A 26,766-nucleotide genomic window follows, 5' to 3' on the forward strand; every position below is an offset into this window, starting at 1 on the left:
CGTCGGTTTCAAGCATTCCTGCACGCTGCTCAGCCGACCATCAATTTTCAGCTTGGCTTGAAATGTTCAGCCACCAAGAGTGCATTTCTGACAGGTCAAATTACATTTGATGAACAATGATAAATGTTACGACCTGCCGCCTTCCCACCTGATCAGCTTGACTCGAATAACCGATTCACCAGTCAAACTTGAACAAAGAAACTCGCATGTCTTTACCTGTTTGGACACCCTAAACCTGACGCAATGTACAGCAGCGTAGCCCAACGATTGCGAAGCCGAGGCCCTGCCAGAATCGGCCAAATTGAACAGCATTATCAAGTCTATGACTTTGCGTCCTTCATCATGATTTTTAATGAAGTTTTCGTCAGAGATAAGCATTACTCCAACTTCGGTATGGCTAATTCTCTGCCGATCAGTAATGAGATCGGACGCGGCAGCCAGTTTAGCGTTCGACTCCTCCGGTTGCCTGACTATATGCCGGTCCGTACCTCAGATGACCCTTCATCAAGACTTACAGCCGGAGCAGAGATAGTTCTGAAGTGGCCAAACCTCGAAATAGCAGACAACTTGGATGAGCAAAATGTCATCAAGTCGATTACCACAGAACTCTTAGTCATCTCCCATCCCGGACTCAGAGAACATCCTCGCATCTTGGATGTCTATGGGTTCGCTTGGGACAAGCAAGTAATAAGCTCAGGGGAGTCTGTGCTACCTGTAATCATGGTAGAGTATGGGGAATATGGGACACTTACTCAGTTCCTTGGCCGCAGGCAAAAGGTCGATCTTGATACCAAGCTCATGCTTGCAAGTGATATTGCGCATGCTGTGCACGCCCTTCATCAGAACGGGATTGCACACTCAGACCTCAAACCCGAAAATATACTAGTAGTCCATCATGACACCGAGCTCAGGCCAGTGGCTAAGCTCGGTGATTTTGGTCTTTCTATTTTCCTCGATCAGCATGACTCCACGAAACCATGGACTGCAGGGACACGTCCGTGGATGGCCCCAGAACACATGACACCAGTCACGACAGACCAGCTTATCAAGGCAGATAGTGAGCTTCAAGGTTTCCAAGGATGATATTGCTTACTGACGATACTAGTTTATAGCTGTGGGTTGATTTTGTGGTCAATCATACTCGATGGGTTGCCACCTTGGAAACTCGAGGCCTTTGAAAACGATAGCCTCCGTGAGCTCTTCGAGCTTGTCAAGAAAAATAATAAGATGCTTATTTATCTCGAGGCCTTTGAGAACCATAGCCCCGAGGAGCTCCTAGAGTTTTTCAAGAAAGATAGTAAGATGCTTATTGATGTAGCCATCGGATTTATGCGCGATCAAGGGACAGTCCCAAGTGCGAGATTAGATGAGGTCACAGCCCTCTTCGAATCGTTACTCACGACTCCGGCGGAAAGATCATTGGATCTTCTTCTTGCTTATCAACCAGGGTATTAAACCGAACGGGCGGTTAAGATTGGCGAAGCCTTTAGCTAATTTACAACATAGGTTGTTACCAGAGCCATCGACAGTCATTAATAGATTATCTCCTGTGCAGCGAGCCAGTAGAGAAACTGTAAGATAAGAACAGACCTGAAGGACTAGTTAATAGCCGTACTAACATATTGACAAGGCCATCGGTGATTTCAGTGACCTGCATAATTTGCCTTTAGTTCTGCAGCGCCAGATACTACTGGCTTTTGTCAACATCTCAGGTCGATCAGAAGGTGAGGCTGCTGAGGCTCACCACGCTGCCGCCATCATGAACCTCCTCAGAATCGGGACAGTCGCTCCAAGCGCTCCAGGATCAGCAGAGTACACCGGGTACCATATAGATGCAGCAGAGGTTCTTAAGCTACTCGAGTCTGCCGCAAACGAGAATACTATCTCAAAGGGTTCACCATCCTCGCAAGCGATATATCATCGGGTGAGCAAGGCGTTAGAGACACCACATGCGAGAGACAGTAACGTTTTGACCACGATCCAAAATGTTCCAAAAAGCAACACAATCTCTAGACACACAACCATTCAGTGGCTGAAGCGAGCAACAATGATGGGCTCACATGTTGCATCTAGTACCCTCCGAGAACTAGATCCCAATGCATGGAGAGAGGCACTCTCAATATTTCGAACTGAGTATTGCGGTGTCGGACACAAGCTCCTCGAAAATTCAGTATACAAAGCGGAAATCACAACGCATTCCTTGTTCTCGGATAGATCCAGTATACCTGAGTTTGAGACTATCCAAGAGTCAGGAGACACCCCTCTTCATATTGCTGCTACCGTTGGCAGGCTTGATATCATACAGCATCTTGTTCAAGATGGACCGTGTGCGTTAATCAACACGCAGAATATTAGAGGCGAGACTGCCCTTCTTCAAGCCACTCGGTCAGGAAACTATGCTATAGTAGAGTATCTCATAGCAGCGGGGGCCAGTGGCAACATCCTGACGGACAATTTCGAATCTCCTCTTCACTGGCTCTGCGCGTTTGAAGATAGAGATGAAGATGAATTGTTTCAGCTGGCTTTAGCGTTATGCCATAGTGGAGCAGATATTGATGGAGTTTGTGCTCCCAATACTGTCTTTAATGAGCACTTTCGCGAAACTGTTGGTGGTGGAACACCTCTCTGCCGTGCAGTACAACGCGACTCATACATAGCCGCCAAAGTGCTGATCAATCTAGGAGCGGATCCATATAAAGACAGAGGAGTGGGCGACCACAGCAGGGCACCTCATGCAGCTGCACTTGCTTGTTGTGCGCACAACTCTCGTATGCTGCTATTGTTACTCGCCTCCGACATACCAATTCAACCTCCTAAGTGGTATGGAAAAGCTGGTTTATTTGACCCCCAGTATACTGGAGAAGCTTTCAAGGCATACATGACCGGAGAATCCACAATACAATCCGCTGCACCTAATGTTTGGAAATCAATGACAGAACGAGGTGCTCAGAGCTCTTTGCTGGGATATGCAGTAAATCCAGATCCGCTCCATTATCGGATGGCACTACACGGGGAATCTTACTTACAGCAAATGCAACTAACTATAGATATACTGGCATCGGCCAAGTCACAGGAGTTTGAACGTGTCACGTTCGACTATGCGTCTGCGATCAAACATTCTATTCTCAGTAGAGACATATCAATAGTCTCACATCTCCTGGCCGCCTACCCCGAGCAGACAGTTCCCGAACTGATTAACCCTGTTCCATCAGGGATGCATCTGCGTTTGCCTGCTCAGCTTGCCCTCGCCTTCGGCGATAGGCCTATTTTCGATCTTCTTTTAAGCTACGCAGGCCCAGACACTCAGGTGTCTCCGACCAAGATGCAAGGAATGACGGATAACTGGCTCAGCCAAGGGCTCCTCTGGCTTTTACGTCCAACATCAACTATTGCATCTGAGAAGGTCAACAGAACAACAAAGAGCGCGATTCATTTGGCAGCCTACGCTCATCCCGATCCGCACTTTATGAATGCTTTATTAAGCAATCTCTCTTCCTCAGATGCGCGCACGCTCGTTAATAGCCATGGCAAATTATTGGACGAGGTCCCTCTGTCAATAGCTTTGCAAAATCAGCATTTCAATGTTGCAGATGTACTGCTTCGGTACGGTGCCAATATTGAAGAAGAAGCATCCAACATTGGTCATAAGCCTGGCCAAAGCACTACGCCTCTTGGAACAGTAATAACTTTTAATAATAGCGGAACAATGGGAGCCGTGGAATGGCTTCTTCGACATGGTGCATCCAATATTGTCAACAAAGAGTATGGAATTACGGCCTTGATGACTGCAGTAAGAGCAGGGACCATGTATGACATTTCAAGGACAGGTGCACTTGTCCCTACAAGACTTTACGACTTAGAGCTACCAGTTCTTGAGAGACTTCTACAGCATTTCTGCACCCCAAGAGATATCGACCACAAAGCCGATGGAGTGGGAGGTACGACAGCGCTTCATTGGGGAGTGTTAAGGCTATGCCCTGAAGCCGTCAGCCTCCTGCTAAGGTCGGGCGCAGATAAAAGCTTGACAGCCGAATTTGCGAGACCAGCCACAGCAAAGGAATTGGCGGAAGCACTGGATGAGGAGGCTATCCCTTCTGAGGCGAAAGAAAGAGGACCAGACGAGATTGAAAGATATCTAGAGAGGTTTAATCTGCTACAGCAGATTTTTGCATTAGAAGATGCAGGGATATAGGAGACAGAACTTTAGATAGAGTCTAAGTAACTTCAAACCATATTTTGCAAACCTCGTTCATGTCCAAGACCATCCGCTCTCGCCCTTTTGAGGTAGAACACGATGCGGAGCTCGATGCTGAACTGGTGCTTGTTCCCGTTGGCCGTCCCCCTTCCGCCCTAGATCATGGCCTCGGTCGTCTAGATGCCTTGGACGCAGCCTCGTTCGTGCACGCGGTTGGGATCAGGCACCTGGCGTCCTGAAGAAGGAAGTACATGAACATACTCAGGGAGTTGGGCACTATCTCGCACTGGATCGATCGCAAGAAGAAGCACAGGATCAAGGCCGTCATCTTGGGCAACGACGTGAATATATGAATCTACAGAATCAGGAACCTGTGGTGCAACACGTAGAAGCGGAACGACTCGATCACGATCTGGCCGGTGATTGTGGCGGTAGATGGCACCACGGGCGTGGATGTGACCGAGCATACGGCCGCAGAGCTGATCGATCAGGGGGGTGAGTTGCTCGCCAAACTCTTGCAGTACTGCCTAGACATAATAGACATCATGCTCGCGATCTCTAGCGTAATCGAGAGTCGATTTCTTACGCCGGTTAGGCTCTACACCCCGTCATATGCAGGAGCCGACAACTAGACCGCTGACAAGGATAAGCAGACGGACGAGAACGGCATCCGGATCATGGTCAACTCCAACTACACGTGTACCTACTCGGCCACCACGGTCTACATGACCTTGTGTAGGAACAAGAGCACGAACGAGATAGGTAGCATTAGCTCATTCCGGATCGACCCTTTGTACATCACCGATGCCTCGTGCTACACCACGGAATCTTTCTTGAACAGCATCCGAATCCCGTATTACAGCCCAGTGACGTGCAAAACCGGATGCTCGACAGCGGGGATGATGGTATCTGAGACCCTGAAGCCATGTGACTACACGCAGTTCGTCAGAGTGGTGATGTAGGTTCCACCGCCGTTTGCGCACCGGAGCAACGTCAGAGGACAGCTCAAGCACCAACCAGTCATCAAGATCTCGCTTCGGACGTGCTCGAGTAAAAGGTCGAGATTGTGGTGAAGAAAACGAACTGCCAGCTATGGGTCTATGTGTGTGAAGACGAGAACAGACCATGACCGCCAACAAGTTAACCTTGAGGGAGTTGTGCATATCCTCGTACCCGGTTTTGAGCGCAATCATGGACCAGATGACAGTCACTGAGGTGTCCATGTTCCTGTACTCGCTCAGGCTTGTGGGTGAGGTTGGCGAAGGGATTAAGGCGAAGTACATGAACCCGAGATGCGATACAGGACTCGTGGAGGAATGGGTACACGGACTGCTGCTACAAGGCGATTCGGTTATCCGGAGCGATTGCGATCTGAATGAGATGGAGCAGAATACAAGATGCCGTTGACATACTGGAGCCAGAACAAGATCGCCCCCCAGTTCACGCTATGGTGCTTGGGTATATTGAAGACCGGGCACGAGTGCAGGAAGAAGATGGCGATGGAACGCATCGAGCCGGACTTGACAGCGATCACAAACATCACCACGAACGGGATCACGGAGGAGGGTGTACTCACTAAGACGAGAGGGGGGTGGTGAGGCACAAGGCCATGGTCTGCTCAGAATTAGGAATCGGCTGCAACGGCCTACTCGACCTGGCCCGCATGTTCATGCCCAGTCCGGGTGCGTGGAAGAACTGCTCCTGGGAGGTAATCGGAAGAAGCGACAGCAACATCCACTCGAAGCAGGTCAACAACATCAAGCTCTACCTCAGATCCCAATGGTCTTGTTCTGGACGCTGTTCTCATTTTGTAGGTGAACTTGTATAACCAAGACGCACTGATCTCTTCGAGGCATGTTGTCACCATTTCCTCGAGTGGCATTATCTCCCCTGCGTGAACTTGAGGCCGTCATAGGTGCCGAGCACTTGTTCGACGTCACATAGGCACCAGCAATCGAGGCGCCCATCTTGCTCACCCCGATATCCCCGGTGACCCCATCCAACCCTCGTGAACACCAGCACTCGTCCTTGACTTTCATACCTACCCTGACGTATGTGTCGTTTCCAATGAGTGGTCTATATGCTCCGGCCACGCGAACATCCGAGACTCGACTGATCCCTTGAGACCAACACTCTGCGATGAGCGCGCATTGGGCATCAAAGTCACCAAGTTCTTACCGGCAGCACCACCTAGCGCGAGCGATGGTCGCGTCCATTGTCATCTTGGTGAGTGGCGCTGTGACTATGGGGTTGTTTATGGCCATGGATGTGATGGCAGTGTCCCCCTTGGCCCGGTTGACGGACAGGACTGGCCTTGTTATCTGTACGCCCAGATCGAGGCGGAGCCAAACGCCCTCAGAAAGAGGGTATGGGTCTGGCGCATCAAAGAGAGACGCATTTAGTCGAGGAAGCACCGACTTGACAAAACTGAGAGTGGTCATCCGAAGGTCGGCAAAGGTCTGATGAGATGCACTGGTGTGATGGTGCTTACATGAAGCTCCTTGCCGACAACAAAGCTTCTTATCAGAAAGATTTTGCAAGCAAAATCCCCTACGTGATCATTTTCGATCCCGATAAGAGTGGCCACACCAATAAGTTGCACTTTGTCACAAGAACCCCGAGACTGGCGAGCGTAAGGAGAAGCACCTCAATGGCAGGACAAGTCTTAGAAATCGAGTATGGCTCTTCTATCCAGCAGTAGTCAAAGTGGTCCTTGGACATAGGTGCGGTACTCTCTGGTCGCCCTCTGTATACCATAGGTCTGTCCTTGTCGCCACATTGAACAATCACGCCTTTGTCAATTTTCCGTCATATGCTTGCTTCGTGACAGTTCCTCCGTGAGTTGCATCTTTTCGGCCTCCGAGTCTAGCCAGTCCATCAATTCCTTAACAACTATACGCCGCAGGTCCTCCATGTACAAAACTTCCCCCTCCCCTTTCTCCCTCGCCGCAAATCCGTGCTTGAGTGTTCTCAATTGTAGCGCCTGAACTGTCTCACATCAGTTGGGCCGGGAGCATCGTGATTTATACTCTAGGTTTAAAGGCCTCCCAGTTCGGCTTATAGGGCTGATTCAACGGAGAAGGGCATCACTGCAGCCATGAATGTCTATGGTAAGGTTCTCGGTGCTATATCGAGATAAATAAATGGCCTCAAGGATTCTAAGTCAAGTCGCTTGTTGGTCCGTTGCCCCTATTTAGTCATTGACTGTCCATACTCACAAGGACGCTTATAAGACTCTTAGTATTCACTATCCTCAACGAACTACGACTACTAACAAGCGGTGCATGGCCACGTTTCAACATGGCTGGCTCGGACTGCCACAACATGTAATGACAGCTTTCCCAGTTTGTCCATCTCGCGGAGATGCCATCGTATAAGGCGACTTCGGATGAGGTGTTAGAACTTCCCAGCCTGTGGCCGTCCGCGGGGAGCTTTATCAATGGCCGCAGCGAAGAGAAGAAATATAGGTAGGACATCGCCGCCGTCGAGCTTTGCGATGCTCATCGCTTGGGGCTCTTGAGACCCTTTTGCAGATAACAAGTGAAGGTGCTACTCTCATCGTGGCATATATCATTGCCTGACAAAGACTACCAGCCAGCATTCACTACGTTCGATGTTGAGGCATCCGGACATGTCATTACATCATCCGACGGTAGCCAGTTCATTCCAGAGTGTATCTTCGCACTCCAACATCGTCATTGTTCCCTACTACCTTGTAGCTTGACTTGCATGAATGGTGTTTATGTGAAACCGATGCCCTAAGACGACGGCAGCATGATTTAGTAGAGGACGCCGTTCCCTATTGGGGTCTCCAGCGAAAGACTGGCAGATGTATCAGCCTGAAAGCTTCGAAGTACGCAGTGTCGCTCACACAGCATAAAAGAACATTACTAGATGTCTACCGCCTATTTCTTTCGGATCAGTTCGGGGCATCAGGAGCGGCTATCGAGAGCAGCGTCTCACGTTGCCCAACTAAAGAGGCCATACCTTCAATCTCGGGGGCATCTCCTTTCCAAAATCGTTGCAGACTACTCAGCATCGACTTCATCACCTTCCCAAAAGGCCGCAGACGTCTCTGCTATATGCACCGTTGTTGATCCTACTGTATCGCATTGTTCAACTAGGCGTACAACCAGTCCGTCAACAACAAGAAGGTACAATAACTCAGCTCGACCTCCATCTCAAGAACAGCAATACACTCACAGTCGCCGTCTTCATAGATGTCATCGACACTTCCCACCAAAGAACAAGATCACAGTCAAGCTCATTAATGGCTTTCCTGGTCCATATCCAAGGAGCGACTGAAATGTTGTGGTACAAGGTTCGTGCAGTTGCGTTGGCCGGTTCATATCTCAACGTAACTCGCCACACCATAACAAATCGCAAGTTTCGTGATGCACATTATGCAAGAGATGAATCGGGGCCAGAAATTGCACATGTCATCAACGCATTAGTCGTGAGTTGTCAGTCTACAAGCCAGCTGCAGCTTAGCTACCGTAGACTTTGGGCCCCATCCTTGAAATGTACCATAATCTTCCATTGTCTCGAAAGTAATCCACTTCTGCTCTTACGGTACTCGGTTAGAACGAGACTGGTCTCCAGTGGGTTGGTGATGAGCTTGGTCTCCCCACGACTGCCAGGAAACAGAAGCTCGGTATGTTCGCGGTGGTGTCCAGGCAAATCCCCAAGCACTTTGAGGGGAACAGTTCTGCAACGGCGCCTTCGTTCGTTCGGGTCTTCAGTTCCAAGTCTTGCCTGCTGCTCCTTTTGTTACGTCGCCGGGCCTGCTAACATCGTCAAGAGTTCTGGTGACGCCAACAAGCCACTTTGCGAATTTACGAACACCCTTTTGAGACACGTGAGCATCTTGGATGAGTCGCTCGTGGCATCACACACTCCTCTTGTCCTCCTGGCATTGCATCGATCTTCGGAACTCCTTCAGCGTGAGATATTGTTCACCATTCGATAGGATGGCTGGCCCAACTTGCGAAAGGAGTGGTTCACGCCAGCTGGGATGTAAGCCGTTCTATAGAAACGAAGCAAAATGTACCGCACTTGGCGCTTAACAGCGGAGGGTTTCCCGTCCAGTTGTTAAGGTCTTGTATCCAGAGAAAGCCAGCCGAATCTGATCAAGACATGTTGGACTGCAAAACCGCCAAGACCATAACAAGAGAGAAGTCCTGAAGCTTCACCAATGTCACTTTCGCTAAGAGTAGTGAAGTTGGTGTTCGTGTTATCGAAGAACTTGGACAAATGCTGGGTGCTCCCATGATCAAGCTGGCGAAAGGATACATCAACAACTGAGATATCACGGTACCCAGCAGAATTAAGAAGCGTTAATGGTTGTTAGTGTCTCGATGTAACCCGTGAAGATTGTATACACCGAACTTCAAAGAGACTGTCTTTGGTATGCCTTCAACCGAGATCTTGCCAGCTCGCGATTCATTCAAGCCGGGTTTGGCGGACCAGGGCCGACATTGATCAAGCTTTCGTCCCTACCCGGGTAATCGCCTTCAAGCAGACTTCTAAGGTGTCGTAGAAAGTGGTTCATCTCTTGTTAGCTGGACAGCGTGTGGTAGCGATCTTCTCCAGGACGCGCACTCAGGCAAGCGGGCGTGGCACGTTCGATGAGCGGTAACCTGTACTGATGGAGGACCTCTAAGGCTTTGAGAAGCACGCGACTTGGTGTCTGCAATTCGAGGAGACGTTGGTGTTGGTATCCTCCATGGTGTAGCCAAAAGCTCACTCCGGGTTTGCTCTTTGATCCTCATGCTCGGAGGAGGTTGTTGATGAAGTGGAGATTCGGACCCGTCCGTATTTGCATCGCATATTTAACTGTCTTGTGCTTCGCTCTATTGATATGTTGAGTAAAGATATGCCTTTCTGCAAAAGCAGTCAATGGGGGGGGAGGACTTCCATACAGAGACCGACGGCAATGAGTCTGGGGCCAAGGGGGAAGATAGCAAGCAAGAAACGTATATCCCATACAATACACGACAACAGCAAAAGGGCGCAACTGCTTTACCTGCCCATCTGATCGAACCAGTCTCCTTTCTGGTTGAGTCGGTCTTGACTTCTTTCACGCCTCTCTTGCTTTTGATGACCGGCCGAATGGTCGTGTTAGAGGACTTGGCACTAGATTTCTCAGGAATGATCTCAGATTATATAAGGTCTCTAGATAACAGCACCAGGTTACTGCCGACCTCCGACCACATGTGACATTCATGGTTTCAGACTTGGAAATATCCTTCTCCAAAGCAGCCCTTCCTCAAGCTAGTCCATGAATATAGTATCGATCTCGTAAATAGTCGCTTGCGAGTATTCTTTGGCCTGTTCGTCGTTCTTAGGCATGGGCGTTCTCGTGTATCAACGTTGGATTCGTGGCGAGCGATCTTCGGGCGACGCGGGGAGGTGTTCTCGGAGGATATCCTAGTGTAGTTGAAAGAGTGGAGGAGCTGCAACATTAGTTTAAAGCTGACGACAGAAATGCAGGAAACTTACCTTGAGGCACGGCACCTTCGAAACCTCCATTGATAGTAAAGGGCGCAGCGCTTTATAGTGCGTCAGCTCGAGGATGTTAGAGACCAAACTAGCACCGGAAACGAACTTCCGCCTTCCGCCGTCAGATCGTCAGTTGTCGGACCTGAAGACTTGCGATCAAGTTGACGTATCCGTATAACATAGCCCTGTTCTTCATCTTCAATCGTCGCCGCAACGAGCTTCAGCGCCTCTGCTGCAGCATGGCACGGTCAGGGATCTATTGGCAGACTGGCTCGCTCCTCGCAGTATTGTTCAAGTATTCGCTGTTAAGATATTTCCCGGAGGGTTTGTACAAGCTGGCGTACCGGGCGGTCAACGTCTTCAACCTGATCTTGAACAACAAAGTGATGATCTTGAGCCTACTACTGGCTCAGCCTATCTAGGCTGTGTCGGGGGGCCTCGTCAGTCGCTCACGTAGTCGTAGTGCCGGACGGTCAATCATGTGCTTTTCGAGGCAGCCTGGAAGCTCACGGAGAAGAGTTCAGGCTTGCGACATGTCTCGGCGCGGATGACGCGACGTCGGCCGTTATGTAAATTGTTCTTGCGAGAGCGGTCGGGGGCTTCGGGCTGGAGTCGGGCATCGCAACCATCACGGGCGTGAACTTGAGGATCGCGTTGTTAAGCATCGCTTGGGGTCCTACTGGGTATGGCTTGTCGTCGGGATCAACGGGTTGTGAATGCTGCTTTTGGCGCCGTATACGCGCTGAACGCGCTCGGTGGGAAAGATGTTGATGCTCAGAGGGGGCGCTGTGCGACCGGCGTTGAGGAGTTCTTGTTGTTAAGATCATGCGCGTTCGAGATGGCCTCATGGAGACCTGGCAGACCTGGCCCTCACGCTTGGAGCTCTTGTGAAGCACCATTCAGGTCAGACACTGCTCGATTCGATGATCTTTTCGACTCTTAAGGGCGCGCCAATTCTCCAGTTGATCTGCAGTGTGCTCGCGTCTCGATCGGGGTTGCTCGATGTCGGTAATTGCTGTCGACGCGTAGAGTTGAGAAAGTCGACAAGGAGCAGGTAGGCTGTTAAACCTGTCGCGCTCTGATTGCAGCGCTAACTGTGGAGATGCTGATGCTGCTCGCGTGTGAGGCATTCGCAGGATGTTGAGCATTGCATTTGCTGTGGTCTGGTGGAATGAATGAGGGACGATGATTGCCATGACTGAGGCTTCTTGCAAGCTTGAGATGCCCAAAGGCAAATGACGTATCTGTGATACGCGAAGCAACCCGCCTAGCCCTTCTGGAGCAGCGTAGCTGTCCACTGTAACTTAATTGCTCTTCCAGTGAAGACCCCGCCTGCTCTTGCGATAAGCCCCCCGTAATTTTACTGCTTATCAGCCCAGCCAGGTCAATCAATCAATGACCATTACCCCAGGCTGTCTCTTAGGTCAACTTTGCTGCGCAGAATGACAGTCCCCAGAACCCTTAGAATTATCCGAATAAGTACAGTTTCGTCGACGCTGCTCCAATTGACTATCTTCCCTGTTTTCAGCTATATATAATCGTTGGCATTTTTGTGAGTGGCGATTGAAGAACTGAATGGAAATAGAAAGCGAGATATGGATCGCCAGTGCGCAATGATACAGGGCGCTTGGCTCAGGAGCAGCGTTTCTCAGCGGGGGAGCAATTTGAACAGTGGGCCAGTTAGTTAGCGCGGTGTCTGCTGTACTGGCTCACTATTTTGTGTGGCCACGAGTGACAAAGCTACCCTAGATCAATTTCCCGGTCTGGCAATTTATCACAACCGCAACACCCGGTCTCCCTCAACATAAGAAAATAAACAGATTCTTCAGTCATTCTCACTGCCTGGCTTTTGAACAGATTATCCCGTGCACTATGGCGCTTAAACTTGTGTTTTCTGCCAAGGTGAAGGCTTTAATGGATGCTTGTTTATGACTGGAACCAAACCACCAAAATGCGCTTAACCGATTGCGGTTCTCGATCCAACTGTGACAGTCGCTACAGCTGTACATCCACGACTCAAATTCAATAAAGTACCTAACTCTTCTTTTCTCATAGTGATTGAAAGCATCCTTCACTGGCGCGTTGCTCTCAAGGTCCCCATGGTGATCCAACCAAAATCGTCTTCCAGGTTGGACTGAGTCCCGCACGTTAGCGCCTCGATATCCAAGATTGAGTTCCGATCGATTGAAACACTCCGGCCGAATCACAGAAGGAGGCGACGCTTAATATGGCAATACCAAGAAGTTTAAGCCGATTAGACTCTTCGCGACTTGTCAGCCGATAGAGAGCCCCATCAGGATCAGTCCACAGCAACGCGGTCGTGATCCAGTGCAACCAAAAATTTGCCTGCGTATGCACAAACCCCACTAAAACAACACCTTCAATCGCGTTGTGCTTTGCATCTCAAGACAAAGTTCTTGGTACAATACATCGCGACAATAGGGGTTCCTCATTACATGCCGAGGCAGGGACAAGAACTCATGCGACTCGAACGAGGGAGAAGTATCGGTGGCGATTGAGAAACAGTACTTCACTGCGGTCTGTGATCCCGGGCATCTATTCACACCACTCGACAATGGAGAATCTCGCTCTCAACGCCGTCAGCAGCTCGATGATATGAGATAAAATACCGAGGCTTTCCCCCGTCTGTGAACTTGATCCTCAGGTCCTCCACTTTCGTTAGCCCGCGACATCCATGGGACATTCACTTTGCATCACCATTCATCGACTTTCTGGTCACTTCAATCTATCCGCAATACGTTTACTCTCCTCGTCAAGACTGAAACGCACAAGTTGCCACGACAGGGAATGTTCATTTAATTTGCGTGCAACTATTCCCGCCCCGAGTTATCGCCCAGCCCAATGCCTCTCAGTAGTGGTTCAATATCCCTCGAATCACTTCCAACAGCCATGCAAGTAACGAGCAACTACATACAGGAAGCCAATCCAACCAAGTTCTTCAGGTCTCCCCTCGGAGACTATAAAGATGCTAAAGAGGTAGTTTAGGCGTTTTCACTCCGACACCATTGAGACATCATCTCGTCCCCCCGACAAAGACCCCTCCTCCTCATCTTCCTCCTCATCTACAGTATCATCACCAGTACCGTCATTACCTACCTCCTCCACCCCCCGAATACGATCCAACGTCTTCTGAAACTTCTCGCAATCGTCCTCCTCAAGAATCATCGCACAAGCCATAAACCGAACAAACATTTCATCATTCTCATCCCGCGAAACAAGAATCCCCGCGTTCTTTGCAATCCAACCCTCAATACTGCTCACCTGAGCCTCTAGTACCTTGATCTTCGCACACATGTCGTCGTATTTGACTTTTTCGTTGTGCGCCTCTTGCTTTGCTTTTCCTTCATCCACGTCGTCGATGTATCCCTGGGCTTCCTTGGCCCAATCCGCCCATTTTTTTGGCTGCTGTGAATTAGTACTGTTCTTATTAAGGGTATGGGTATCGTACGAGTTGTTGTCCTTCGAGGAGCTTGAGCTTGGCGGCGTCTTGTAAATTCTCAGCGACTTCCGTGAAATCTGCCATGCGGTCCCTGCGTTCTTTGTTCTCCCATTCCTGAAACACGAGCAGTTAGTATCAAGAGACGTTATCCTCGAGATTCGTACCTACTTTGAGGAATAGTTCTACTGAGCGCGCGGGCTATACAAGGTTAGGACGTATCAAAAAAAGACAAATAGATTCTGTCAGTGTATCTTACGCTGTCGCATCTGTCCTTTCTCCCATGGCATTGTGGACACGCCTTTGAGCGCTGAGTCGCTGGTAAGATACACGGCTCAGGATGTCCCTTCAAGGGCACCTTGACCATGCGTCTCAGGCATGGAATACAAGGTGTAGTCCCATATTGAGGAGGCGCCACATCGTTCGACTCGTCATCGGCGTTGGATGGAGGTTGAGGTTCGGGTTCAGGTTCATACTCAGAGCCGGATCCAGGATCAGGAAGGCGATTTACGTCCTCAGGCTTGTGTCAGTGCGATAATCGGCCAAGATCCAGGGCAACGTGGACTTACACGCGATGCCCGCCGCATTCCCTTTGTAGAGTAGGTTTTAGTGTTGGGCTATAAAGGTCAGGCTTGTAATGCAATGTTGGAGCGTAGATAGCATACCTTAGGAGCCATTATGTTCTATTAGAAAGGATGGGTGTGGAATGGACATAAAGTATAGATGTAAAACGCGATATGAAGAGTGATGTGAGTAGACGTGAGGGTGAAAGACAGAAGATCGATGTAAAAGATTGATGCGTTCCTCTTTTGCCAACGGAGTATAAAGCGTAAGTACACAAAGTCGTCAACCATCGCCTACTTCATCATTCCGTCTTTGAACATGGAAAAATAAATAAAAACTCAAGAAAATCCGAGCATCGGAGCTCCGTAGAACGGCATTCAGAAACGCCCTCATCAACGGGTAGGTACTTGCATCCTCGACCAGGTCTAGAGGCTAGTCTTGTTTTCTCATTCGAGCGTGAAGGTCTGCTGCCGCCTTGTTTCAGCCATGTGGGGGATTATGAGATTGCTGAGTGGTTGGCCAAGTATCTACAGTGCCATTCATCTTGGCTACCTCTGATGTGATGGTGCTGCTTTGCGTAAAGTTATGCTGGCACCTTGAGAACCGAATATGGTGTGATGTATATCGTTTTGAAGGCTAAAGGCAGGAGACTTAATAATTATATTGAAGATGATGTTCTTGTAGCTGTAGATACTACAAGATCGTGCAAAATCCAGAGCCTCAATAGTGATCACCGTGTCCCCTGCATGTGGCTGAACGGAGGACTACCAACACCTCACATCTTCGTTTGCGATAATTCGCATGGTACATCAGAACCTGAAATCGCGTTGCGTTTCGTTGGGGCGGCATCCTGCCTGCGCGGAAAGATACATTAGTTCTACCACTGCTTTTCATGACCGATGTCTCATTATATGTTGGCCGTTGCTTTTGGTTGTGTAACGCCCAGCCGTCTTTTGTCAATTCCTCAATTTGGCTGGCACGATACGTATCTTATACAGTCGTGACTGTATTTCACGTGATTTCAGGATTTCTTTTTTCGTTACTGAACTTGAACCTGTAAACATTTGTGATGGAGAGTGGACTTGGAGGCAGACATCTCCCAAGAACATGAAACACAGTCAGAGATCCAGCGTCGCTATGACTACGCAGTCGTAGATGTGTTATTTACAATTGAGACTTGTAGCTGAGAGCTTGAATGAGCACAGAGAACTTACTACATGGTTATTCCCAAGTAGTTCACATGATTGTCAAATGATCCATTTCTCATGCTTGCTTATTCTGCACAGCATTTGACTTACACAACACTCGATCTGGAAGTGCTCACTTGATCTACCCAAGACAGCTTTGTGGATTAATCAGTCACTATCAAAGATTCATTCTTTCCGCAGGTAGCTAGGCATGAGGTTCAGTACCTGCATTTCGTGACTCTGTCCTCACACAGTGCCTCATCGAAGTGCAACATATAGCGCAACAATCCAACAGCGACCCCCAAAAGCAAATCAGCCAAGACTCACAGAAACACAGCGACAAACCGGGTATTCGGAGCTGCCAATCTCCTCCCGTGTCTACCACGTCGACCAGGGTACTGTACCTTGATCAAAACGGGCTATCACACTGCAGCGAAATTAACCAAGTGCTGACTCCCTCATGTCTCAGCCCAACCTGTACGCATTGTATTCTTGTATCTCACTCCCCAGCGCAAGTACCCGTTCACAAACGCGCGCTTGCATGGCCGATCTCACCCCTCCCCCCGAATAACACTGTACACACCAACTAAGCTCTCTGTCCCGCCCGTTAACGTCGAAAACGGATTGAACGTCTCGGATCCTCCCGCTCAAACAGAGGACACGCAACTTTTGCAACTTTGAGTGCATGTTCGTTCACATCCGTTGAACTTTCGAGCCGAAGTGATCCAAACATGTTGATAATGCAGTCGTGTTATGGCGGAGAGACGGACAGAGCATGCATGCTGCCTAGAAGAGGAGGGAAAAAGCAATTGAGCCAGGGGAGCAGAGACGACAAGGCTAGTTGAGGTCTTGTCAGAATTATCTTGCGCTTGAGTCTCAATTGATGTTCATTTACTTACTTATGCCTACCACTTGTCGTGATTCTCCATTCTATTTTTCGCATCTCATTCACCGTTAACGAACAGTTCTTCTCATCTTACTTACGATCCTTAATATTTACACAGAATTCGGAATCTAGGCTATCATCATGAATGACAGCAGGAAGACCGCAGCTACACCCTCCGACAAGTTCAGCGTAAGCCATCCCTCTGACTTCCAATTGCTTGACTAACCAGTCTAGTGTTTTTTCCAGACGGATGCTTCCAAGCCCAAACCCAAGGCTCCTCGGCCCAGGCCCAAGGTCGACAAGCTCGCCGAGCCCAAGACCGCGAGGGCCAGCAAAACGCCTCTCAAGGCCAAAAGTCCTGTGGTGATTGAAGACTCGGATGGTTCTGTGGATGAAGAGGCGATGGAATCGCAGGCTGTCACGCCTGTCAGACGCCTGATCCGCACCAAGCGTGCTGCAACACAGGACTTCACGCCTGCGACCAAACGGCTCAAGAGCATTGAGCTCCTGGTAGAGTCTACATTCGATGATGAGCCGGCAGGTGAAGCGAGCCCTGATCTCACTACTCGTAGCCCTGCGCCCCAGTGCCATGCGGTTGCTTGTCGAGAGTGTATCGAGAAGTGGAGGACTAACCCATCGTGGGTTTGCGAGATGGCCGAGTCTGGCAGTAAGTCTTAGCTTTATCGACACTTATAGCTTATACTAATTATTGCAGAGAGGCCTTGTCTTAGTTGTGAGGCTGATGGGGTCGAATGCTCAGACGTAAGTATATACCTATAAACAGAATGACTTTGCTGATATATGCAGGATATGCTTGAGGAATCTCGCACAGACGTCCAGAGAGTCCATGAGATGGCGCACCGCCATCGACTGGGTCTTGCAGTGGTATGTTAAAACCTGTCCCCTCTCTTTGCACCATATCTAACCTGACCTAGAACCCAGAAGAGTGGCGCACCGGTCTCAGCGGTGTGCTATCAAGCCTCCAGACGTTCAACGCCTGGCAACGAGCAAGGGCGGCCTCTCTGCAAGTGAAGAGGGTGGCCGCAGAGGTGGAGCGCCACATGAGAGAGGAGAGGGCTGAGAATAAAGCTCTCAAGGAGGCTCTGGAGGAGGAGAAGTGCTTGAGGGAGAAGCTTGAGGGGCAGGTTAAAGCTATGCAGGCCCAGATTAACGGCCTGCGGGGTGCTAAAGATGGGGAGGATGAGGATGGTTGGGAGGATGAGGTTGATGATGAAGATGCTGAGGAGGGTGATGTTGGTGAGGATCAGAATGATGATAGTGAGGGGTAGGGATGGTCATCCCTTTTCTTTTCTTTTATCTTACATCCTTTCTCTATTATCTCTTTCTTTTGTGCTTTTACATACTCTTATTATTTGGCTGCTTGTTTCTTGATATGGGTGTCTTGGGGTGTTGGGAGTCCTTACCATTTGAACACGGAAGTCTTTGGTTACTTTGCATGTGCATGAAGATCTTCAACAACAGCATGTTATCCCCTTCACCCATCGCCGAGCCCGAGCACCAGCCGTGGACTGATGTTCAGCGACCCGAAATTTCTAACGATAATCACGTCTCGGATGATATGCTGCATAGTAGAGGTGAGCGGTAGCCTCGGCCGTTGCCCTGGTAGGTCAACACTTCTCCTCTGACGAACGAAGCGACTGCGCTTTGGAAGAGCCCCCAACGTACAACAGACAACATATAAGCGCTCAAAATACGGAGAAATAATATCAGTGATAGAGATGAGCAATGGTATCCTCCTGCCGAAAAGCCATACACGTACACAGAGGGTTCACCACCGAAAGAAGGTGTCCTTCACCAACTCTGTATTTGGAATGTGATCACGATCATGACTTCTTGACTGACGAATTGAAAATTTACAGAGGCAGAATGTCATCGATCGGTTAGATCATGCATTGAGATTATTGAGATTAAGTCTACACAGATTGCTTTGCTCCCGTTTGAGGTCTGCTTCATGCCTCTCAAGTTAGTGTTCTTCCTCTGGATGCAGATCGAAGTTCGTCGACAACCGAAGACTCAACCGGAACCACGTCCGACCTTCCTCTCGATATTTCAGGCTATTCGTTCTCATCGCCTTTATCTCCCGCCCTATTTGGCCCTTTCCGCTCTCTCTCTGTAGCATCTGAGTTATATCTGCGCCCATGTCAGCTCTACCGTCCTTTGGTCGCTGATCTACTACGATCATCATCCACTACGATCAAGAGTTCAATATACTGAGAAGTCTTGCAATATGTTCAGCGCGGTAAGAGCTTCTACATAACCTTCCATCCGGCGTTATCTTCACGCTGGCGACTGCTTCGTTGTCTCTGCCACGGCTTGGGAGAGAACCTGTTCTCTGTAACCATGCCGATCTTTTTATCAAGAGCGCGCGTTCCTTCTTGTGAACTAGCTTGATAAACCGCCTGATCGCAATGAAAATGTAACTTGTTCATTCCGAAGAGTTTGTTGTCACTGCGGTTGCGTTTCTTGGCCTTGGTAGTGATGAACTCGAGGGATTCCTCCGCACGGGATGCATCTCTGCATATCAATTGTTGCCAGGGCTTCAGCTCCATCAAATTTATAGTCTCGCTCAACTGCTTGATGTTGGTGCGTCGAGTTTCCGGTCCCATCGTGGCGGCAAGTCTGATGACACTTGACATATAAAGAAGTGGTCAAATGTAGCGTGGATCTCGCTTCAATAAATTACAGCAACTTTGGTATCGGCGGCTGTGAGAAGCGACAACTGTAAAAATATCATCATGCAATTCAGCGCCAGGTGCCTCTCGCATGCTGCGGATGGGCTCTGAGACAGAATAGCCTTCTCAGCTGTCACACTCGACCAAGAGCGAGACGGGTTCTGGTGCCAAACCCAAGCCCGGCGCTGTTCGAGAAGTGCGGCCATCGCCATTCAGTATGAGCATCAAGTCAACATATACCCCAGATTTTCCGAGTCTGATCTCCCAGTTCAGGACACGTTTTCCGGAACAGCGCCGAGCTCCCCGCTTCTTATGCTATTCAGAACTGCCGCCGAGTCGCAACACGGCACGTTGCTCTCTGTGGGGGGCATTTCCGCCCCCCAAGGCATGTCCAGAGGTATCTACACAGACTAGGTGTTCCATCTCGCACTCAACAGCCTCAAGGATAGCCCTCGGCTGTAACCATGACCCCCACTGGCTTGACCATCGGCTTCTCGATAGGTCCCAGTTGCTGTATAGACTTCTTGTGACCCTGCAAGGTAATCGCTTTCACGAATATCTAATTTGAGGTTGGTTCGGTGGTTGCAGGGACGATGATGTAAAGGTCGAGGTCATAGAAGAGTGAAGATAGGGGAAACGGTCGGCGACAAGTGTGGGAAGAAGATGATACGTGAGGGATGCTCTCTGGCAGTTGGAGATATCTTATTCTCTAGGTAAGTAGTATATAAAGTAGTACAGAAAGAGGGAGTATGTAGGACTATATAAATAAAGTAGCCGTACAGATGAAAAGACAGCTGGTTGATCACTCCGATTCACTTCAGCATTCACTCTTCCTGCTTAAGGCACAAACAAACAGCAGTCAAACAAAGAAACATGATCAATTCACAAGCTTCCTTTCATCGCCCTCCATCATCATCTATACTATTCACATCCGAGGCACAATCTGACCAAGGCCTTCAGAAGTCGATGATTCAGGGATTGCTTGAGAGCAACTTTGTGACTGTACTACACTGGGTCTCGCACCCAATATAGGACCATCCACCAAGAGACTGCACTCGTAATCACGCAGGGCACATGCCATCCCTTGACTACCTCATATCGTCTGCATTGTTGCAGCAATTGTAACGATGTTACTTGCCGCGGTGTGAGCTACACCCACTGCGATGTCCGGACCCTGCTGCGTAATGTTTGATGCCAAAGGGAATGCGAGAAGGACCCAGTTGTCGGCGCTGATTCATGGCCTTCGTAGTCTTCAGAAGTTGTATCGCGAGGGAAACCTCCTTGTCGAGGTATGGGATCGGGTTGCGAGGGAGGGAAAACAGCCACTTGACCCCAGTCTTCAATCGAAGCAGATAACTTGGGACAATCTCATTGATACCAAGCCTTGGTATATATCACACTCGTATCTCTGTACCAAGGCATCAGTTCGAGTACACAGAAACCTTGACCCTGTGCTGGCCCAGGAACAGAATCTGCGTGGCGACCACTGTAGCAGTTTGCGAATTGCATCAGCTGCCACATTCACTTCCTCAAAGGCTCTCTTGGCCTATCCGCATATGCTCAAGCTTCCTTCATATCGGTCGCTCGGATACTCTTCTCTTGCGGGGTGCCAATGTCAGCTGGCGACAGGTAAGATGAGATTTGCGAATGTCTCTGTCAATCTATGGCAGTTGCCCTTACTGAAGGGTATACTGCGTCAGCAACAGATCGGAAACATATCAACCCAGATCTCGCAAGGTTGTTGGTCTTGCTTCTGTTGCCCGAGAAGGCTGTCGGAAGAGGTAGACTTTCGCGGGCTGCGCTGTGACGGAGAGCGTGTAGAAGAAGCACAGACAAGAGACATGACCGCGTTGCCACTGAGGGGATATCTCAAGATCTAGGCCAGATCCCAGTTAGCACACCCTCAGTATTGCAACTCCTTCTCGCACTTTGACAGAGCGGCGAGCTTCTCCGGCCAAGGAACACTAGCTCTGAACAATTCGACCTCAAACTCAGAAGAGACAATACCGCCCCGAGGCTTTTCGTCGCTGTCTCCGCGCTATGTTATTCCGGTGGAATAGAGATAATCTGCAGTGTCATGGCGAGGCATCGAATGGGATCAAGGCTGCGGTCACCGTGGCGCTAAATCCTGCTTCCCTCTCACAATACCGTCGCTCCAGAGGAACATCTTAGGCCTTCTATGACCAACCGCCGCCTGTATCATGTGCTTCAGCGTGCAGAAACCATTGCAAGCTGCCATTCATACCACTCGAAGTAACGGTGAGTCGAAACACAGGCAAGGGCGGGAAGAGGTATCGCCAGAATGGCTTTCTGGTAGAGCGGCCGCGCTGTAGGCGATACCCAACAAGACAGAATGGCTTGCGTAGCTTGAACTGGCTATAGAGAATCGCAATTTGGAGAGGGAGTGTTATACAGCACAACACTCGCCCAGCACGATATTGACTATGGTAGGGCTTCTGAGCAATAGGAAGAGACTCCGCATGTTCTTGCGTGAACGCGGAGGCTGAAAGAAGCGGAAGGTCGTGGATTCAAAACATTGAAGAACTGGAATTTACTTCGCCCAAGTCAGGTTCACTCGCAGGGATCTTAGTAATTGAAGCATGATGAAACACTTCTGACCTGGAACATCAACAGCCAATGTATTCACCGCGCTCGTCAAACCGCCTGCGGCGAAGTAGTTCAGCGGTTCTAATCAGACCTCGCTGATGGCGAACGGCTTTACACCCGAATTGAAACGAACGCTTGCAGCAAGCTTCAGAGAAGAAGCTTTCGACACCGCCCTGCGTAGCATGTTTGTTCAAGTGCATGACAATCTAAGAACGGCTGCGTCTCTTCTTAAGCAAGAGATTGGTGATCATCCTGGCTAAATCCAGGGGCTCTGTCTGTAGTCATGTTTGGCATTGCATTGCTCGCTTTGATAGATACTGTTACTGTATCAAAAGAACCCGGGGGATCAGCGGTCCAAACGCTCGTCGCTTATATGCCGATTGTTTAAGATGACCGCTCGCCATGTTAGCTGCTGCGTTTTCGACATTTCCTTCTCCGGAGCTAACAGTATCACTGAGTCCAAGGACCAAATAACAAATTTGAAAAGCTTCTGCTGCATTGATGAAAAGAGACTTCGAAGAAATACACTCATAAGCCCCGAAAATGAGCAAATGCTGGCAGAGGAGCGGCCAGTGAGGCTGTAAAAATTAACGGGCGGGGGAAACTAATCTGGAATGTAGATACAGTCAGCGGATGGGAATCTCCAGGTCGCGCATCTTCCTCCAGGTCTGGACTATCCTCCTGATGTACAACTCGGCGACCATGATCGTACACTCCATGATTCTTAGGATCCAGTTCCCTGACGACGCCTCAACCTCGCTTGCCGAGTCCACGATATCCTTCGTCATTTCCATAGCCTTCATGCAGGTTCTCAACGCAACCATCGTTGCGAGGGTCTTGAATCCGGCCCACTGGTATTGTGTGGTGTAGGGGTCGACGAAGTTGCACGGAGGAAAGGGCATCCTCTGCTCCATGTTGTACCCGCCGTCGGTCTCAGCGGCCACATCGGTCGAGGTGGGCACGTCGTTCTCGATCGAATTCGTGGTGGTGTAGAGCTTTGCTACCGCCCCGATGGGCTTGCAAAGCGTCTTTGAGTAGCTGGCTTCTATGGTGTGGTATACGGCATCCATCATCGCGATGCCCTTGTAAGCGTCAATCGGCCGTTCGTCACGTATACAAAGCCGCTTTGCACGAGTGGACGCTGGCCGGGCGTCGCAAACTTCAGCTCTTTTACGAACGGCCACATCCTCGACATGCCTAGCATCTCAGCGCTGTACTTCTTCGATCTGTCCTCGCCGGTAGGTATGGACTTGTGCTCGCACACCACCAACGTCGCGCCTGTGTCCCCTCGCTGATCCTCAACAGGGTCCCGTGTCTGAAGGCGGGCGCCATTGTGCGGGTTCCGTAGAAAGTCCAGTGAGTCAAAGCCTATGAACTCTGGCAATGAAACGAAAGACGGAGAGGGTACACGATAATGCGCTTTGTCGTGGCGCTCGAACGTTGGTGGCTCGGTAATTCATGGGAACGTTTTGTATAGAGACTTACGCGCTGGCTCTCGTGGTGGCGTATTTGGTAGGCTTGTAGGTGATCTCGTGACCCCCGGCAGGACATGGGGCTGCCCTCATGGTGATGCTTTGAAGTGCCCAGGATCCCTCGACACTACTTCACAGAGGCTTCTGCGCTTGCTCTTGTGGTTGCGTAATTGGTGAGCTCGTCGCAGATGATTTCTTGAGCGTCCGGAGGCTCATCATGACACCCACCACGATCATGGTCCTGTCCAACCACTGCAGGAAGGTCAACCAGATGATTGGGGTGAGGGGGCACCCATTATCCCCTCTCCTACAAAGCTGAAGATCAAGAACGGTTTCGAGAGGGCCAGGTCCACCTCCTCGACGCTCTGCGGTGACGAGTCGCTGCATTGCCCCAGGAGATCACATCGCTGTACCCGGTAGTGGCCGAGTTGGTCAAGCTTGCCATAAAGAACGACACGGCCGCATTTGTCTCGTCATTCAGGAGGATGAAATCGTGAAGAATGTCGAAAAGAACGGCGATTCAGTCGGCGACTCCTACTCTTAGGTGGACGGTGGTGTCGTGTTGGGATATACACAACCCGGGCCATGTCACTCAGCTCAAGGTAGACTGAGCCTCAAAACTTGATGTCGAGGATCAGATCGCTCTTTATGATGGCGAGACGTTATGTCAAATGCTTTGGTGTTTCGGGCGTAATACAGTCCGCTCGTTGTCGTCTTTCTTGAGCAACGTCGTCAAAGCCGGTTGAGAAGGTTTTGTAGGGTTGGTAATGAGATAGTGCCACAAGCAATCTCTTCATCAGAAGTCAAGGGTAAAGGGAGGTAACTCGGTGTCGCTGATGTCGTACCCGCGAGGTTTTCGTTAGGGAATATTCTTGAGATCGTACTCGCCTGCCTTCAGAGCCGCAGCCACAAATCACAAGCCTGCCAAAAAGAGCACTTGAGCTGGACCGCACTTGGGAGCCGGCCCAATGGCGGTGTGCTTCATCAAGAAGACTGCCCATATCCAGGGGGCGTTGGGCGCACGTCCAAGAAGTCGAACCAAAATAATTGTAGGCGATGGCGAGTTAGCGATGGTCTCTTGCGATACCTTGGCCATTCGGGTTTGGATCGAGGGCAATGGTGATAGAGGTTCTGTGACGATCTTTATTAGCGCGTGGACTCTACTAGCTCGACGACAACTGAATGCACGGAGTTGCGTTACCAACAGGTCAATTGCTGTAGGTCATTGCTATTTTCCCCCCTGGTCTTCGGAGTGTCTTATTCGACTCTGTTTGGCGTTGCGGCGCATTCTGGCTGACACAGAGTGCTTTGCAAAATGCTGAAGCGCGGGGATGCGCTGTGAAGGGTTGCTCTGCTTGCACCAAGCCAATTCGATCCATCCAATTCGAACATGGGAAAAGCCGTGGTCGCTTGGTCTCGGGTTTCTCGATCTGGCCGTCGCACTACGGTGTCGTGCACCTCTTCTGCAGTCTTCCAATGTTGACTCAGGTGACAGATTGCTCAGCTTTCGCCCGGGCTGTCGTCACCTTGGTCGTTCTTGGCTTATGTTGGCGTCCAAACTTGTGATCTTTGACAGAATGAGAGGTTTATCTGACGGACATCCTTCTCCAGCCGATTTGCAAAGCACTGGTGGGGTGTGGGCAGGGCCTTCAGCGCCGCCTCCCAAACCGGGGTTCGCAGAGAGACACGCCTGCTGTAAAGATCGGAGTCATTAAGATGGAACAGCTGGTCGCGGCCCTGGGGAACTTGATGGGTGGTGGGCGATTGAAACGTGACAAGTCAATCGCGGTCGAGGCTGGCGAGAATGCTTTCGGGACATGACTGGGAACCGGGCGACAATTCTGTGCTGTCATGCGTTGCATTAGTGATCATCAGTCACTAAGGTTGTCAAGGCGGCCAACCTGAATGACGCTAGAGGGAATGCCATGAGGCAAAGAGTCGCGGTGTTCCCTTGTGCGGTGTAGAGATGGTGACGGAATTGAAGAAGCCCTTGCAGGAGCTGATGTTGATAAACACAATGCCATCCCCTCAGGTCTTGGGATGCAGCCTATTCCAGTCCATTTCATATACGGCTGAGCCCAACTATGAACTCGTAAAACCGACGTTGTTGGTGTTCGCACCTTGGGCGTCGTAGGGGCTCGCGAATGGGTGAAGAGGCCTTCGGTGCTGATCTGTAGTGCGGTACAATTGCAGCAGTGGACTGAAGAGGAGCATTCGGATAAGGAGGTTCGATGAAGTCGAAGAAGGCGCGTTCTGTTGAAAGGTCCGCTTGAAGTGGTGTCAAAGATGCGAGGCTGAAGACGCCAGATGGACCACAGAGGAGGATAGTCAGAGGATGCATTTCAGGCTCGGGATGCTGGAGTCACAGGTTCTCCGTCCGCTTTGAATATCACTCCATCCGATACAGCTGATCATCTGAGAGCATCTTGTCGTTTCCCTTATGACTGGCTGCGAGTGGTGCGCTTGTTGACGGCGCCCTTGGCGTGCTCAGCGCCGGTAGCGGTGGCTTCGGGAGCAAGGTTTCGCGTCGTGCGGGTACGTCTGGGAGGATCTTGTTGCGTCGAGATGCATGGGCTTGAAGTAATAACGAGCATGACGTTGAAGGTCGATAAGCTAGTAGCGGAAATCGAACGGCGGGTGATGGAGGGATGTACAGGACGTTTGTGCTGCTCGCGGCCTCTGATTGAGGAGCTAGAGGAGGAAGAGGTCGTTGGTGATGAAGGAGGGTGAGAATTTGAAGTGATTGGCTGCTTTGGTCAGCTGGCTCCACTCACACCATTTGGATGACATCGCTAAATTATAGTGAAGGTGCCCTGTAACGCACTGAAGCAAAGAAGCTGCACCTCTAATAGAACCTCTCAACGCTGGAATTGCATCCCTGCATCTGAGGCGTGTTCATCAAGATCGCGTTTAACATACAAGAGCCACTTTCCTTGTTTTTGACATTGTTTCCTTAACAGATTTACGCACCACAGTCACTCAAGAAGTGCTAACGTCAATAGTCACCTTTGTCTCTTCATTTCAGCACATTTCGTATTGGTAGATGAGGCTCAAAAACTGCCGGGCCCTGGGTGCTGAGCGGAAGCTTGATAGTGAACTTGAAGCGATACATCTGTTCTTCCAGACTCTTCCAGCTGCGAATAGTTCAAGTATAAAGTTCATCTCCATCAACGAGCCCTAGTCTCAACATGGCCCCTGTCTGCT

General features: G+C 50.1%; 7 protein-coding genes across 7 annotated transcripts; 2 read left to right on the forward strand and 5 right to left on the reverse strand.

Moving 5' to 3' along the window:
- Positions 1-243: 243 nt before the first annotated feature.
- Positions 244-4,192, forward strand: FTJAE_5048 (serine threonine kinase; the record flags this gene model as incomplete). The annotated part of the gene is made up of 3 exons (XM_037351516.1): positions 244-1,057; positions 1,106-1,297; positions 1,671-4,192. The coding sequence occupies 3 exons, from the start codon at positions 244-246 to the stop codon at positions 4,190-4,192; spliced, it is 3,528 nt and encodes a 1,175-aa protein (XP_037207880.1).
- A 179-nt stretch (positions 4,193-4,371) lies between these two features.
- On the reverse strand, positions 4,372-6,002 carry FTJAE_5049 (uncharacterized protein; the record flags this gene model as incomplete). Its single annotated transcript, XM_037351517.1, has 3 exons — positions 4,372-4,722; positions 4,993-5,422; positions 5,845-6,002. 3 exons carry the CDS (start codon positions 6,000-6,002, stop codon positions 4,372-4,374), a joined length of 939 nt encoding a protein of 312 aa, XP_037207881.1.
- Positions 6,003-13,708: 7,706 nt separating this feature from the next.
- Positions 13,709-14,830, reverse strand: FTJAE_5050 (uncharacterized protein; the record flags this gene model as incomplete). The annotated part of the gene is made up of 6 exons (XM_037351519.1): positions 13,709-14,119; positions 14,166-14,270; positions 14,325-14,354; positions 14,413-14,673; positions 14,723-14,770; positions 14,819-14,830. 6 exons carry the CDS (start codon positions 14,828-14,830, stop codon positions 13,709-13,711), a joined length of 867 nt encoding a protein of 288 aa, XP_037207882.1.
- A 2,101-nt stretch (positions 14,831-16,931) lies between these two features.
- On the forward strand, positions 16,932-18,079 carry FTJAE_5051 (uncharacterized protein; the record flags this gene model as incomplete). The annotated part of the gene is made up of 5 exons (XM_037351520.1): positions 16,932-16,979; positions 17,025-17,457; positions 17,506-17,552; positions 17,598-17,675; positions 17,726-18,079. 5 exons carry the CDS (start codon positions 16,932-16,934, stop codon positions 18,077-18,079), a joined length of 960 nt encoding a protein of 319 aa, XP_037207883.1.
- A 981-nt stretch (positions 18,080-19,060) lies between these two features.
- Positions 19,061-19,417, reverse strand: FTJAE_5052 (uncharacterized protein; the record flags this gene model as incomplete). Its single annotated transcript, XM_037351521.1, has 1 exon — positions 19,061-19,417. One exon carries the CDS (start codon positions 19,415-19,417, stop codon positions 19,061-19,063), a length of 357 nt encoding a protein of 118 aa, XP_037207884.1.
- A 3,299-nt stretch (positions 19,418-22,716) lies between these two features.
- FTJAE_5053 (uncharacterized protein) lies at positions 22,717-23,655 on the reverse strand (the record flags this gene model as incomplete). The annotated part of the gene is made up of 2 exons (XM_037351522.1): positions 22,717-23,287; positions 23,576-23,655. 2 exons carry the CDS (start codon positions 23,653-23,655, stop codon positions 22,717-22,719), a joined length of 651 nt encoding a protein of 216 aa, XP_037207885.1.
- Positions 23,656-25,341: 1,686 nt separating this feature from the next.
- FTJAE_5054 (uncharacterized protein) lies at positions 25,342-26,156 on the reverse strand (the record flags this gene model as incomplete). Its single annotated transcript, XM_037351523.1, has 3 exons — positions 25,342-25,408; positions 25,683-25,918; positions 26,034-26,156. The coding sequence occupies 3 exons, from the start codon at positions 26,154-26,156 to the stop codon at positions 25,342-25,344; spliced, it is 426 nt and encodes a 141-aa protein (XP_037207886.1).
- Between the last annotated feature and the right edge of the window lie 610 nt (positions 26,157-26,766).

This window comes from Fusarium tjaetaba, assembly GCF_013396195.1.
Source record: "Fusarium tjaetaba strain NRRL 66243 chromosome Unknown NRRL66243_c0000094, whole genome shotgun sequence".
NCBI lineage: Eukaryota > Fungi > Ascomycota > Sordariomycetes > Hypocreales > Nectriaceae > Fusarium > Fusarium tjaetaba.